The following is a 14,898-nucleotide window of genomic DNA, read 5'->3' as shown; positions in this document are numbered from 1 at the left end:
CAAGCAATGAGTATCATCACCCACATGATGTTCTTAAATTATACTTTCAGTAAAACAAATTAGAGTATTTGGTCCGCTGGAGAAACTGTTCAATATGACAATGGAACAATACATAATATCAAGTAAAAAGGGAATGCCACTCTAGTTATTCACATAAAAAGAAATATGGAAGGATTTGAGGGCAAGGAACATAAGATAACTCAGCAAGGCTCAAATTGACCAAACATGGGAACATTTTGATATTTAATAACAGTACTAATGCATAAAATGCATAAAAGAGCCTTGAATATAATCTCAGGGCTAGGATGAAAGAGACGTTACTGGGGCCTGCTCGAGGCAATCGACGAATAACTGGATGATGATGAAATAACTAATGCATAAATTGGAGGCCATTAGATGTTTAAATCCATGAATTCATATTTTTTTTTTTTTGCTTTTTTGGATCACACCCAGCGATGCTCAGAGGCTATTCCTGGCTCTGCACTCAGGAATTCCCCCTGCCAGTGCTTGGGGGACCATATGGGATGCTGGGGATCGAACCCAGGTCGGTCACGTGCAAGGCAAACGCCCTACCTGCTCCAGCCCCAAATTCATAATATTTTTTAAAAATTCATTTATTTGTTTGAATTTTGTTTAATTTTTCTTTCATTTTTGGACAGGGATGTACAGCAGGCAGTACTCAGAGCTTACTCCTGGTTTGTGCTCAGGGATCATGCCTCACAAGTCTGAAAAAAAAAATGAACTCACTGAATTGAAAATTAGTTAATCAAACAATATGTCAGCATCTATCATCCCTTAGTTAAACAATACATAAGAAGACCCTTTCCCATTCAGTAAGGACTCACATGTGACTGACAGACTCAGAAAATCACAACTATAACTATTGGGACAAACATAGTCATTAAGAATAACCACAGGTAAGACCACAAAAAGGAAAAAAAATGTACATTGTGTCTCCTATAACCACATCAAGCATCACTATGAGAGTTGCTAAATTTATCAACCTTGAACTGAAAATTCAGAGGTACATGCTGAATCAACACAGTCATCTGTAAGCAGACCACAGGAAAGTTCACCTCGAAGAGACAGTTCTTCAACAATTCTGAGGAACAGGAAGAAATGAAGGACAAACAATAGATTGAGAGACAGAAATAGGCATAGATAGACATAAATATAAAATTTTTATGAAACCTAAGGATTAAGAAACAGATAAATGAGGGAAAATATTTAAACCTCCACAAGGGTTAAAAGTCAAAAGGGATGTTATTTGTAGGTCCAGGAGACAAAAGAGCAGTGGATGGACTTTAAGGGTTGGGCTATGTGTTGTATACCTTCTATGATCTTAGGAAGTGATACTCTATCCGTGCAACTACTCTATATCTATGTTTTTGTTTGTTTTTTTATATCTATGTTTTATTTGTCAACAAAATAATTCCAAATTACTGAATCTTCATATTAGCTGGTCTTCCTAAGGAAGGAACAACAGTGAAACGATCGATCATGGGAGCTCAATGGAAACTTGTAAAGAGCTTTTCACGACTCACCAGAAAAAGACACAGAAAGGGCAGCTCTATGACAGTAAGAGAATGCATTTATTCTTGCTCAAAAAAAGCAGTAAACTTTTATATATTGGCATTAGTAGGAAGAAATCCTTGAGCGTTTTGATAGTTATCAGACTTTTATAGTCATGCTCTGGGAATAGATATGGAAAACAAAAAAAAAATATTCCACATGTCATTTATTTAAAATCAATTGTGCAATCTGCAGACAATAAGCTCAGAGTCTATCAATTATTAAAGAATGTCCTATATCTTTAAGGCACTGCATTCTTCATAGTTACAAGCCACATATAGTCAAAAATGATGCCAAGAATATTTAACAATGGTAAAAATTAAAAATTACTAGACTTTTTTATATTCAATGTTGACTATATCCATATCCAAAATGCCATAGGTGAGAGATAAACATTAATTCATCATACATGGTCACTGATTTTACTTCAAGACCTGTAAGATGAGTACTTTATTGGATGCCATGAAGGAAAAATATAATGAACCCAATGAACTTAATAATTTGATATCCAACTGCTGTTCAATATAGTACTGGGAGTACTTGCAATAGCGATTAGGCAAGAAAAAGGTATTAAGGGCATTCAGGTAGGAAAGGAAGAAATCAAGCTCTCACTATTCGCAGATAATATATATGATACTATACATAGAGAACCCAATAACCTCCACCAAAAAACTCCTAGAAACAATAGACTTGTATAGTAAAGTTGCAGGCTATAAAATCAATACTCAAAAGCCATGGCTTTCCTATACGCAAACAGTGAGAGAGAAGAAAGCGACATGAAAAAAACAATCCCATTTACAATTGTGCCCCAGAAAATCAAGTACCTAGGAATCAGCTTAACTAAGGAAATAAAGGACCTGTACAAAGAAAACTACAAAACGCTACTTCAGGAAATAAAAGAGGACATGAGGAAAAGGAAAAATATCCCCTGCTCATGGGTCGGGAGACTTAACATTGTCAAAATGGCAATACTACCAAAAGCATTGAATAAATTCAATGCAATCCCTATAAGGATACCCATGACATTCTTCAAAGAAATGGAGCAAACACTCCTGAAATTTATATGGAACAATAAGCCCCCACGAATAGCTAAAGCAATTCTTGGGAAAAAGAAAATGGGAGGAATCAACCTCGCTAACTTCAAACTGTACTACAAAGCAGTAATAATCAAAACAGCATGGTACTAGAACAAAGGCAGAACTGCAGAACAGTAGAATAGGGTTGAATACACTGACATCTCCCATCAACCATATGATCATCTAATCTTTGATTATATGCAAGTAATGTGATTAGGTGCAAGTAATGTGAAATGGAGTAAGGAAAGCCTCTTTAACAAAGTGTGCTTGCAGAACTGGACAGCTACATGCAAAAAAAAATGGGCTCAGAACTCTGCCTAACAACATGTACAAAAGTAAGATCAAAATGGATTAAAGACCTCAACATCAGACCAGAAACCATAAGGTACATTGAAGACAAAGCTGGCAAATCCCTCCATGACATTGAAGCTAATGGTATCTTCAAAGATGCCACGCCACTGGCCAAGGAAGTGAAAACAAAGTAGATAAATGAGACTATCTTAAACTAAGAAGCTTCTGCACCTCCAAAGAAACAGTGACCAAAATACAAAGACAGTCCACAGAATGGGAAAGGATATTCGCTGGATACACATCTGACAAGGGGTTGATATCCAGGATATACAAAATACTGGTTAAACTCCACAAGAAGAAAACATCCAACCCCATCCAAAAATGGGGCAATGAAATGAACAGAAACTTTCTCAAAGAAGAAATCCGAATGGCAAAAAAGCACATGAGAAAATGCTCCACCTCATTAATCATCAGGGAGATGCAGATCAAAACCACAATGAGATACCATCTCACACCTCAGAGACTGGCCCACATTCAAAAGAACAAAAGCAACCGATGCTGGCGTGGATGTGGTGAGAAAGGGACACTCCTTCACTGTTGGTGGGAATGTCCACTGGTTCAGCCCTTCTGGAAAACAGTATGGACGATTCTCAAAAAATTAGAAATTGAGCTCCCATTTGACCCAGCAATACCACTCCTGGGAATATATCCCAGAGAGGCAAAAATGTATAGTCGAAGTGACATCTGCACTTGTTTGTTCATTGCAGCACTCTTTACAATAGCCAGAAACTGGAAGAAACCTGAATGCCCAAGAACAGATGACTGGTTAAAGAAACTTTGGTACATCTACACGATGGAGTACTATGTAGCTGTTAGAAAAGATGAAGTCATGAAATTTACATACAAGTGGTACAACATGGAAAGTATCATGCTAAGCAAAATGAGTCAGAAAGAGAGGGATAGACATAGAATGATTGCATTCATCTGGGGGATATAAAGTAACAAAATACGAGATTAATACCCAAGAATAGCTGAGATCAGCACCAGGAGGATTACTCCATAGCTTAGTGGCCAGCCGGGCATTCTAAAGGAAAGGGCAGCTCAAATAGAGAAGGGAGCACCAAATAAAGGGTGTTTGGAAGATCCTCCCAGGAGGGGAGATGCATGTTGAAAGTAGACTATGGACTGAACATGTTTGCCACTCAATGCCTCTTTTGCAGACCACAACACCCAAAAGGAGAGAGAGAACACAGGGGATTGCCCTGCCACAGAGGCAGGGGGGGATGGGGGGATGGGGGTGGGGGGAATATTATCCATGGTGGTGGAAAATGGGCACTGGTGGAGGGATGGGTATCTGATCATTGTATAATCGAAACCCAAGCACAAAAAATTGTAAATCTACAACTGTACCTCATGGTGTTTCACTAATAAAAAAAAAACAATAAAAAAAGTTACAAAAAAAATTTGATATCCAGAAAAAAGCAAAACTGAAAAAGAATAAGGGTTTTAGCTTCCAATGGTCTCTTAAGTGGAGCAAAATTAATTGTAAATCAGAGTATACATAGGGAAAAAAATTATTACTGCTTAAACTAAGATTACACAGAGAAAATTACAACTAAATATCAAACTAATGTTCAACTTGCAATTTAAGTCCAAATCAATTTACAAGGATGGAGTCCAGAAAACACAATGAAAACAGTTGTGCTGTTCTGTGACACATTTGTCAAACACGTCCTATTCTGGGATCCACAAGGCAGGAAAGTGAAGAGTTTTGAAAACACCAACAGTTATCCAATTGCTCAGTTCTGGTCAGTAGTATGATTTGGACCAACTGAAGTTAGACTTGACAAGATTCAAACTGCCATGGTAAATGTTTATTAAGGCTTATAAGGACTAATCCCAACCCCGCAATGAACAACATTTGCCTTCTCTTGCAAGTATACAGCCCAATTTAGTAAGAACCCTCTCCTTTATGTTCCAAAGTCACCCACACATATATTAATTGGCAGGAAGAACCATGCCCATCTAATCTTTCCTCAGTTAAGTCTATACATCCTTGAAAGAAAACCAAATTTCCTTAATGATTTTACAAGAAAATCGTCTGTGTTTATTATGCAATCTCACTCTAAAATAGTGTAACACTTAGTCTATATGGTCTTTCCAAACTCATTTATAGAAGCATCCTTAAGATTAGATAGGATCTTAAAAAGCATTCAGCCTCATGTGTGACTATCCTCTTCCGTCTCCAGAAAGTGCTGATTCGGACTACGCTTGAATACTTCTACTAATTGTAATTTTACTACCTCCTAGAGCAGTTCATTCTAAGTTTTAACAACTCTTCAAGATTATTCTTATAAAGGTACCTATATACTTCAAATATACGTTCAAAACAAACCACAATTTATGATTGTATTTCCTTATAAATAAAACTAAATATTTTTTCATATTACCAATATTCTAATATGTTTAAGAACTATGTACAGTCTCCTAAAAAATTTTTGACATAACACATCAATTTATTCATTCTATTACTGTTTCCTCAACTTTATTCTCTATGCTTGTAATTATATCTGACCTTTTATTATTTTATCATTTCAGACATGCCAGCTATTCCTAAAACAGTGATCTGGAAAATCTCAAAACATTGATCAAATTCAAAATTTGAAACATCTCACTACATATCCCTGCACTTTTTCTTTTTTTCATGGTACCCTAATGTGGGCTCGCTCGAGCAAATCGACGATCAACGGGAGGACCTTTACCTTTTACCTTTACCCTAATGTGAGTATAGCACATTAAGTGTTTACACAATTTTGCCTCAAAAACTTCCTCGCAAGTTGGTTTTTCAATAAAACGCCTATCTTACATTAAATTTTCCTAGGAATAGGTTAACTCATCTAAGAATCTCCATTTATCATATTAAACACAAAATTACTTAATTTTTTTTTTGCAAGACACAGTATAAAAAATGGGCTGGAGCGATAGCACAGAGGGTAGGGCATTTACCTTGCATGCGGCCGACCCAGGTTTGATTCCTCCATCTCTCTCAGAGAGCCCAGCAACTACCAAGAGTATTCTGGCTGCACAGCAGAGCCTGGCAAGCTCCCCTGGCATATTCAACATGCCAAAAACAGTAACAAGTCTCACAATGGAGACGTTACTGGCTCCTGCTTGAGCAAATCGATGAACAATGGAAGGACAGTGCTACAGTGCTACAGTATCAAAAATACAAACTCACATGGAATCTAAACATGCTATAAGATCTATACATGTCACAGTATAAACAGGCATAGTAAATACTATAGTATTAGAAAATTTTAAAAAATCTATGTGAGCAAGGAATAGAAAGCATGTGGAATAGTTTGGGCATGTATTTCATCAGCACAAAAATTCTTTTGAACTTCTAAATTCCTTTTGGTATTTCATATTTGAGATCTCCCCTGCTATACTATGTTTACGTGTATTATAAGAACAAGACCATTACATTCATCTGGAGAGATGAAAATTTTATGTAGCCAGCAACTTTAAACCAACCATTTTCTTTGACCCTCAGCTGAGAACAGTTGGTACCGCAAGAGGTCAACCTCTTTCTGGTTGATTTTTAGAACAATTTGCATCTCAATTTACTAATTTTACTCTCCAATTATTATCCTCCATCCATTGCTTAAATTATCTATTGCTCCATAAGGAATGGCATTTCCTTTGGCTGACACACTAGTGGTATAACACTACATTAGCAGGGATGAGCCTCACCAAGGGCAAAGCAATGGCTGATTTTCCTGTTTTGGCAGACCCACTAATGAGGCAAAATGCCAGCACCTGCAGCAATTACTGACAGATTGGCCCGACGGCCACAGCTTTGATGGCAATCTGCATAGGATTACCAGCCACACATTAAACAGTCTCATTTCAATTCACCAAAACGAATGGCGCCACCAAATCTACCCACACAATTCCTTACTTTTGAGAACTTCACTGTTGAATTTCTCTGTCCAGAGCAATGATGCATGTCTGCCAAGCTCTGTAATGATGGATGGAGTCATTATAATTTTAGTTTCGACACTGAACCTGAAGCCAAAGCATATGGTCTGACAGATGTTCCAGCAATAGGCTCTATTTAATTTGCCATGTAGGTGTCCACTCACACTGGACCTTCATGAAAGAATACTAATTTGTAAGAGACAACCCAACTGTTTCAGCTCTTTCACATTCCCCAAACTATGACATGCTCTGATAATCAGAACATGCTTTTTTCTATATTTAAGCGTAATTTACAAATTACCTTTTAACTAATTGGATCACTTTAAGTGGAGAAGGCAAGCAAAAATATTGAGATAGTTGTAGGCTACTGCCTTTTATTATTATGTCATTTTCAATAATCTGGGTCTCTGCTCTAGATAGTCATTATGTTATTTAATAAAATGTTTTATAAACTCACTTTTCCCCCTAAATATATTTTGTTAATGTAAAAATTGTATTGAAGTCTATTGAAACCATCTGAATTCTAGAGTGTATATTTGTGAGTATCCATCAATTACTATCACTAAATTTGTGGAACAACGCAGATGCCATTTTTGTTTACTGGAGTGTTCTGTGTGTGTCTATATGAATATGAATATATAAATATATGTACACATATGAATATGTAAATATATGTACACAGATAGAGACATTGCTGCAATGTATGTATATACTTATGTTTGTGTATAAATACACATATATATAATTATATACACACAAATATACAAAGTTTTGATTTGTAGCTCTAGAAGGAGCAAAACTAACCATGGTGCTGGAAATCTATAGTATTCAACTGTAGAGAATGAGAATATGTATTTGTGAGTATATATATTTGCATGTATATATATATGTGTATTTATACAAACATAAGTATATACATACATTGCAGCAATGCATCTATACGTGTATGTGTATTTACATACTCATATATAACTATAGACACACACACAGAACACGCCAGTAAACAAAAATGGCATCTGCATTATTCCACAAATACACATTCTCATTCTCTAGAGTTAAATACTATAGATTTCCAGCACCATGATTAGTTTTGATCCCTCTGGAGCTATAATTCAAAAACTGTAAATACACTTTCCTGCTAATGGACATTGAGGGTCTTAAATCCATCAGTTATTATTACTAAAATCTCTAAAACAAAACATAATTTTTTCAACATGTGCCTTTATTTTGATCAAGTAAATACTTAGGAAAGGAATTAGGACATAGGGTAGGTATTAGTTGATGTATACTTACTTTTTATGTAATCTATTTATCAATCTTTTTAATAAAAATACAATAAAACGGAAATAGTTTGCAAGCACACTTAAACATAACTTTGATTTTTTTGCAGTAAAATTATCTGATACATCTAGAAAATATAAGTAGATGTTTCTAGTACTTTACTTTTAAATTTTTATTACACAATTTTTGTGATTTATTTTCTATACCCTGTTTTACCAAGTATTAAGTTATGAACTACAAAATCTATCAATCAAAGGAGTTCCACAAAAATAATAATGCTTTAATTCTGTAAATTTAAGAACTTAAAGCTATTTGTTTATGTGGGGAAATCTGTTAACAAGTTTGAGTAAATAAAAAAGTTAAGAGTTTGCCTAGAAATCATGCTACTATGATTAAGATTTATGATATAAAAGGTCCACACTGTCCACACTGTCCACACTGTCCTCCCTTTGTTCATCAATTTGCTCGAGCAGGCCCAATAACATCTCCATTTTGAGACTTCTTGTTACTGTGTTTGGCATATTGAATACATCATGGGTAGTTTGCCAGGCTTTGCCGTGCAGGCGAGATACTCTCGGTAGCTTGCCAGGCTCTCCAAGATGGGCAGAGACATGGAACCTGGCTTAGCCAGGCTGGCTGGGCACAAGGCAAACGCCCTACCGCTGTGATATAAAATATATTTAGAAAATTTAAGAATCAATATGATCTTTATGCTAAATATCTGACAGGAATGGATAACATAATTTTTAAAATTATGTTTCACAAGCCTTGTGATTTTACAAAATTTCAAGTTTGTTAATACTCAACAGAGTTAAGAGCTCACTGACTCATTTCAGTTATACCGTTATTTGATGTTATTATGTTATTTGGCCATTGAATAGATCATTCAATATTTACGCTGAATGATCTTTATCACTTTATCACACTTTCTAATTAACTAGAGTGACTGTCACACTTGGATAACTCAGAAGTTAAATAATTTCATATATTATAAGAAGGGTCGGAGAGATTGTTCTATAGGCTGAAGTACTTGGTTTGCATTTGTAAGGCCTAGCCTCCATCTTTGACACTACATGGTTCAATAAGTATTGCAGGAATAATCCCGAAACATAAAGATCCTGAACACCTCCTATGGCCACAAAATCAAACAAGCAAATCAAAAAAAGATACTCTCATGAAAAATCTAATACTATTATGATATAAACCTGCGGGATTATTGAATATTACACAATCCATTTTTTGTGATTGATTTTTTAAAAATCTACTTTATACAGAACTTTAAAAAATGATTGAAATGTACTGGAAGCTAAATATAAGTGAACTAATTTTTGATTTAAATGTTTTCATATATAAATTAAACAACATGGGGCTGGAGAGATAACACCGCGGGTAGGGTGTTTGCCTTGCACACAGCCGACCCGGGTTCGATTCCCAGCATCACATATGGTCCCCTGAGCACCGCCAGAAGTAACTCCTGAGTGCAGAGCCAGGAGTAACCCCTGTGCATCGCCAGGAGTGATGCAAAAAGAAAAAAAAAAACCTTTAAATTAAACAACAAATAACATGAATTTGGTGAAATTGTTTCACAGCAATTATAATTTATCACGTTTTCTTGAAAACTAAAATTAATTCCTTCCTGATTTTTTTAATCTGTTGTTTAAACAAAAAAAAAGTAGTAATTTAAACACAGTATGGTATAATTTAGTAATCTGAAAAACAAAAATGTGGATCTTCATTTTTATTATACCTGACCATGCCAGGTGTAACTACTACTCTCTTATTCCATCACTTCTGTGGTAGGATGCAGTGACTTTTATCAAGTATTTTCATGAGTTATTGCTTTCTCAGTACTGCCAGCTCTCACAATGATAATTAAAGAAAAAATTTACCCCCAAAAGTTAGCAGCATGGAGGTATAATTCTTTCATCAGCAAAAATGATAGTAAGACTATGAAACATTCAAAATAATATAAAAAAATAAGTAGTTTAACATTTGAGGATTTAATCTTCTAAAATCTGCTCATAGTAAAAAGGAAACTGAGGACAAGAGGATTACAATAAATTCTCTAAACCTAAATAATTAATGGAATTAGTGGTAGGTTAAAGGGTTGTGGGTAAATGCAAAATTATGAACTGGATTTCTGGCATCTTGCAATTTAAGTGACTTGGCATCTATTTATATGGGTTAGATTACAGATTCATTGTGTAACCAAGATTCTTCCATTATCATTAATTAAAATGCAACTGTAATTACACTATTTGAACTATAACTTTGTGCCATTCCTTTTCTGACCATGACTGCTGCCCCCACCCCTCATACTTCAGGAAGCTTCAGAAAGCAAAAACTGGTACTGGGGACATAGCCCAAGTTGGCAGAGCACATGCATAACACTATTGAGTTATGAGACCTAGCTTTTATCCTTTGCCCTGCATGGTCCACAGCTTGATGAGTGAACTCCTATAATATTTAAAATTATAAAGAAAAATGGCAGGGTAGATAGTACAGGTCAGTGGAGACCACATAAAGGAGTTCCCACCTGCAGTCAGTAAACTATAGCTTCATTTCTCCAACATCCCATCGGCATTTCTTTCTAAAAGCAATATATGAATATACTTATTTATTACATGCCCTTCAACTGTATAAACCCACCAGTCCCTCCATAAATATGTATAATATTCCTCAATAAAATATTAGATATGTTTAGACTCACAACATCCTAATTCTATCAGACACCAATATCTGCTTTTTTTTTTCCTGCTTTCTGGGGCAAGAAGACTACATCTGGTCGTACACAGTGGTCACTCCTAACAGTGTTTGGGGGATAGTCAGTGGCAGAAATCAAATCCTGGCCTCTTGCATGCAAACAGCCAATCAGTCCACTATATCTCTGGCCCTTCATCTCCTTTTCTTCGGGTTGGTCTACAGCATGTGCTGGCGAGACATGCTTCCAGGCTTATGTTGTTTTATTGCTGATAAAACTTCTTTCTTTTATTCATTGTTTATTAATTTTTGTATTACACCACAACTTTCACCAAAAGATGGAGAACATTGCAATTTTAATTCAATAGCCACTTTTCTTTATTCTCTCCATAAACACACATACACACACACACACACAATGACATAATAATAAAAACTCTTTATATTAATTTTAGAGCGATAGCACAGCGGTAGGGTGTTTGCCTTACAAGCGGCCAACATGGCCGACCCGAGTTCGATTCCTTCGCCCCTCCCGGAGAGCCCGGCAAGCTACTGAGAGTATTCGATATGCCAGACACAGTAACAACAAAGTCTCCAATGGAGACATTACTGGGCCCGCTCGAGCAAATCGATGATCAACGGGAGGGCCTTTACTTACTTACTTACTACATCCCTTAATTAAATGACTACAAGAAGAGGTTAGGTAACAACTGACATTACTGAAGAAAGGTAGAAAAGTTTTTTTCTGTGTATTTGTTTTGTTTTGGGGCCACACCTGGCTGTGCTCAGGAATTACTTCTGACATTGCTCAGTGGGAATCCAGGGACAGTATGTTTTGTGGGGAACTGAATATGGATCGGTCAAGTGTAAGGCAAGCCCCCTACCAACTGTGCTATCAGTCAGGTCGCTAAAAGTAAAAAAAAAAATCTTTTAGAGAAATAATGTGAATATATTTACTGCTAAGAGATTAGACAAAGTCATAATAAAATAGACTTGGAATACACAAATTCATCTTGAGAAATATAAAGAGAAAAGGGGGAAGAAAACAGAAGTGTCAGAATATGTTAGCACTAATCTCTATCTGAAAATGGCAGAATGAAAATTTTATAAAAATACAAAATAAGGTGGTAGTAGAGACTGTTCAGCAGGAAAGGCACTTGAATTTCACAGAACCAGGTTTCATCCCGTATGGTCCCCCGACTCCCACAGCAGTGATTCCTGAGCACAGTCAGGAATAAGCTCTGAAGCATCATGGTGTGCCCCTCCCTCCCAAAAAAAACTATAATAAAATGAGCAAGTCTATAAATAAGAAATAAAATAAAGAAAACTGAGCTGTATTTTGACTCCAACCCATTCAGATAGTTGGACCAAAAAGTCTTTGCTGCAACAAGTCAGCTATATTTCACTCCTGGAAACCTGTTTATATTTCACTATTACACTGAAAACTAGGGTATCAACCAGGGAACAATGTAGAGACTCTGTTCATCAAAGTAAAGCTATATGAATTATGTTTTTTATTTTAAATAAAAAAACTATATTATTTTAATTATATGGCATGCAAAAGGTTACAACTATTAAAAAAAATAGAAAGTTCTTTGTAAAAGTCATTTTGTTTTGTTGCCACACCAAAGAGTGCTCATGACTTATTCTCTGCTCTGCACTAAGGAATCACTCCTGGTGTGCTCAGGAAACAAGTGGGCCAGGAATCAAACCTGGTTAGCTACATGCACAGCAAGTGCTGTACCCACTGTACTATATTTCTGGACTTTAAAAAGTTTTTAAATGATCTATGTAAATTGAGAGAAAGAAAGAGGGATTCTTGCTTGATGAACAGCTGATAAAATAGAATGCGCATTATAAATGCCACCCCCCAAAAATCAGCCAACATTGAAGTATCTACAGTAAAACTTAGCACAATCACAGAAAAAAACAAAAGACTTTATTTCATTTTCACATATCCAGGAGGATATTCTGATATCTGTAAATCAAATTACTTATAAAAGCAGTGATGATTAATTTTGTATAAAGTACATTTGTTCTAACATCAAATTGGATTGGGGAATTGGAAGGAAGAACATATTTATAGCATCTAGTAAAATATCAGAAATTATACTAGGATATGATTCAATAATGTTTTATTATAATCATAACCCCAACCACCTGCAAACTAATGATTATTCTCAACATTAATTTTACTCTCTAAAGATATAGTAAATTCCAATGGCATGTTCAGGAAACTAAGCTAATTTAAAATTTTTGCATTTTCTTCTCTATTGGCATACACAGGAATTCAGAATTCTAACTAATTAAGTCCCTTTATGCATTTTGATGCAAGTAGAATCCAACTAATAGTAATAAAGTTGCTTAGAGCGTATTACAATTTATCATCAAGCCTCAGATATTCAATTCTACGATCACAGCTCCAGTGTTTTTGCTCTAGAGTTACTTTTAACTCCTCCCAATCACCACCCCACTTAATCTCAGGACTAGTAAGTGTTTTCTGAAAGTATGGCCTATTCCTTAGTCTACTATTTTCTCTCTAATGCTTTTAAGACTCAGATCAAGGGGCAAGTGAGATGGCTTAGAGGTCTAAAGCACATGTTTGTTTGCAAGAGCCCTGAGTTACATCCTGGAGAACAGAAGACCTCAAGCTCTGCTCCGTATTGCCCAGAGACAAACAGAAATCTTTAAAAGTACCACTAACATTTGCCAGCATTCACATAAAATCACAACTCATTAAATGCATATTTGCTGGATTTTAAATACCCTGACCATAGATCTGTTATTAATTCCTACATGCAAAATTTCTGGAAAAAAAAGTCCCTTTAGTTTCATTAATTTCTAAAGTACTAACAATGGTTTCTTAAAGTACTTTAAGTAATTATTTGAATAACCATTCCTAATTAAGTAATATGTTCTAAGAAGTTGAGTTTTCCAACACTGAATATCATGAAAACTTTTTTTTCTAATTTTCAAACAATTGAGAAAATTTATTTTCAATAGTCTCAACACAGCCTTAATATAATCAGGATAATCATAAGCATGAGTGCAAATATTAGCTAATGTTATAGTGCTCTTCTTTTATGACCTAGATGCAGAAATATGTAAGCACAGACAAAGGCAGATGATCAACAACAAAAACAGTAAACCTGTGTTTAAAAATAAATAAATAATAAAGTCTAACCTTGTGAACTTGGCCTTACCTGTAGCCATAACTTGTTGTGCACAGCATCCCTGCCTGTAGCAATACACTGAAATGTAGCATTCTGCCCTGCATTCACCTCTACGTCCCCCAAACGAAGGAAATGAGGAGATTTATCTGTGAAGACAGAAAAATAATTATTTACGTATGAAGAAAACATGGTATGTTTCTTATTCCCAATAAAATAATGTTGCTGATAAATTTATATCTAGCCAAGACTAATGCCATATAAATGAAAATTGAGCTTTCTTTGTGATGAGAGACACCATTTCCTCGCTCACCCTCAAGTTCTCTTTTTCTCAATAGGTCTGTTACTCAGTGTCCTGTAATTCCTAGAACACTGTCCCATCTGGAGAAAGAGCATCCCATAATTATTACTGAAGAGAATGCCAAAGCGTGCTACATATGGGTGATAACAAAACAGTTACCAGACAAAGCAAAGAAAAGAGATCAAATTGGCATGTTAGAGCCTACGAGTAAAATAGAATGAAAATCTACAATGATATATCAGAAAGTATTATGTGACCACTGAGCTAAACTGCATTTTAACCATTTAAAACTTCTTGCTATATTTAATAAAAACAATTGGGGCTGCAGTGATACTAAGGTGGATAGGGCACTTGCCACGCAGCTGACATGGGTTTAACCCCTGGCACCCCATGTGGTTCCCATAATTTACCTGGAGTGATCCCTGAATGCAGAGCCATGAGTAAGCCCTGAGCACCTTAAGAAGAATACCAAAATAAAGCAAACAATATTCAGTCCCAATTCTTAAGGAAAAATAATAATAATAAA

At 35.6% G+C, this 14,898-nt stretch overlaps 1 protein-coding gene across 10 annotated transcripts in view; it reads right to left on the bottom strand.

Moving 5' to 3' along the window:
- PTPRK (protein tyrosine phosphatase receptor type K) overlaps positions 1-14,898 on the bottom strand; it is a 582,916-nt gene that overhangs the window by 259,280 nt on the left and 308,738 nt on the right. For all 10 annotated transcript variants that reach the window (XM_056125869.1, XM_056125872.1, XM_056125873.1 and 7 more), the window contains exon 5: positions 14,105-14,220. In XM_056125869.1, the coding sequence (XP_055981844.1) occupies positions 14,105-14,220 (116 nt within the window). The remainder of the gene's footprint in view (positions 1-14,104; positions 14,221-14,898) is intronic.

The sequence above is a fragment of the Sorex fumeus genome, unplaced genomic scaffold, assembly GCF_029834395.1.
Source record: "Sorex fumeus unplaced genomic scaffold, SorFum_2.1 ptg000061l, whole genome shotgun sequence".
In the NCBI taxonomy this organism is placed as follows: Eukaryota; Metazoa; Chordata; class Mammalia; order Eulipotyphla; family Soricidae; genus Sorex; species Sorex fumeus.
This window is presented reverse-complemented; position numbering and strand designations above follow the sequence as displayed.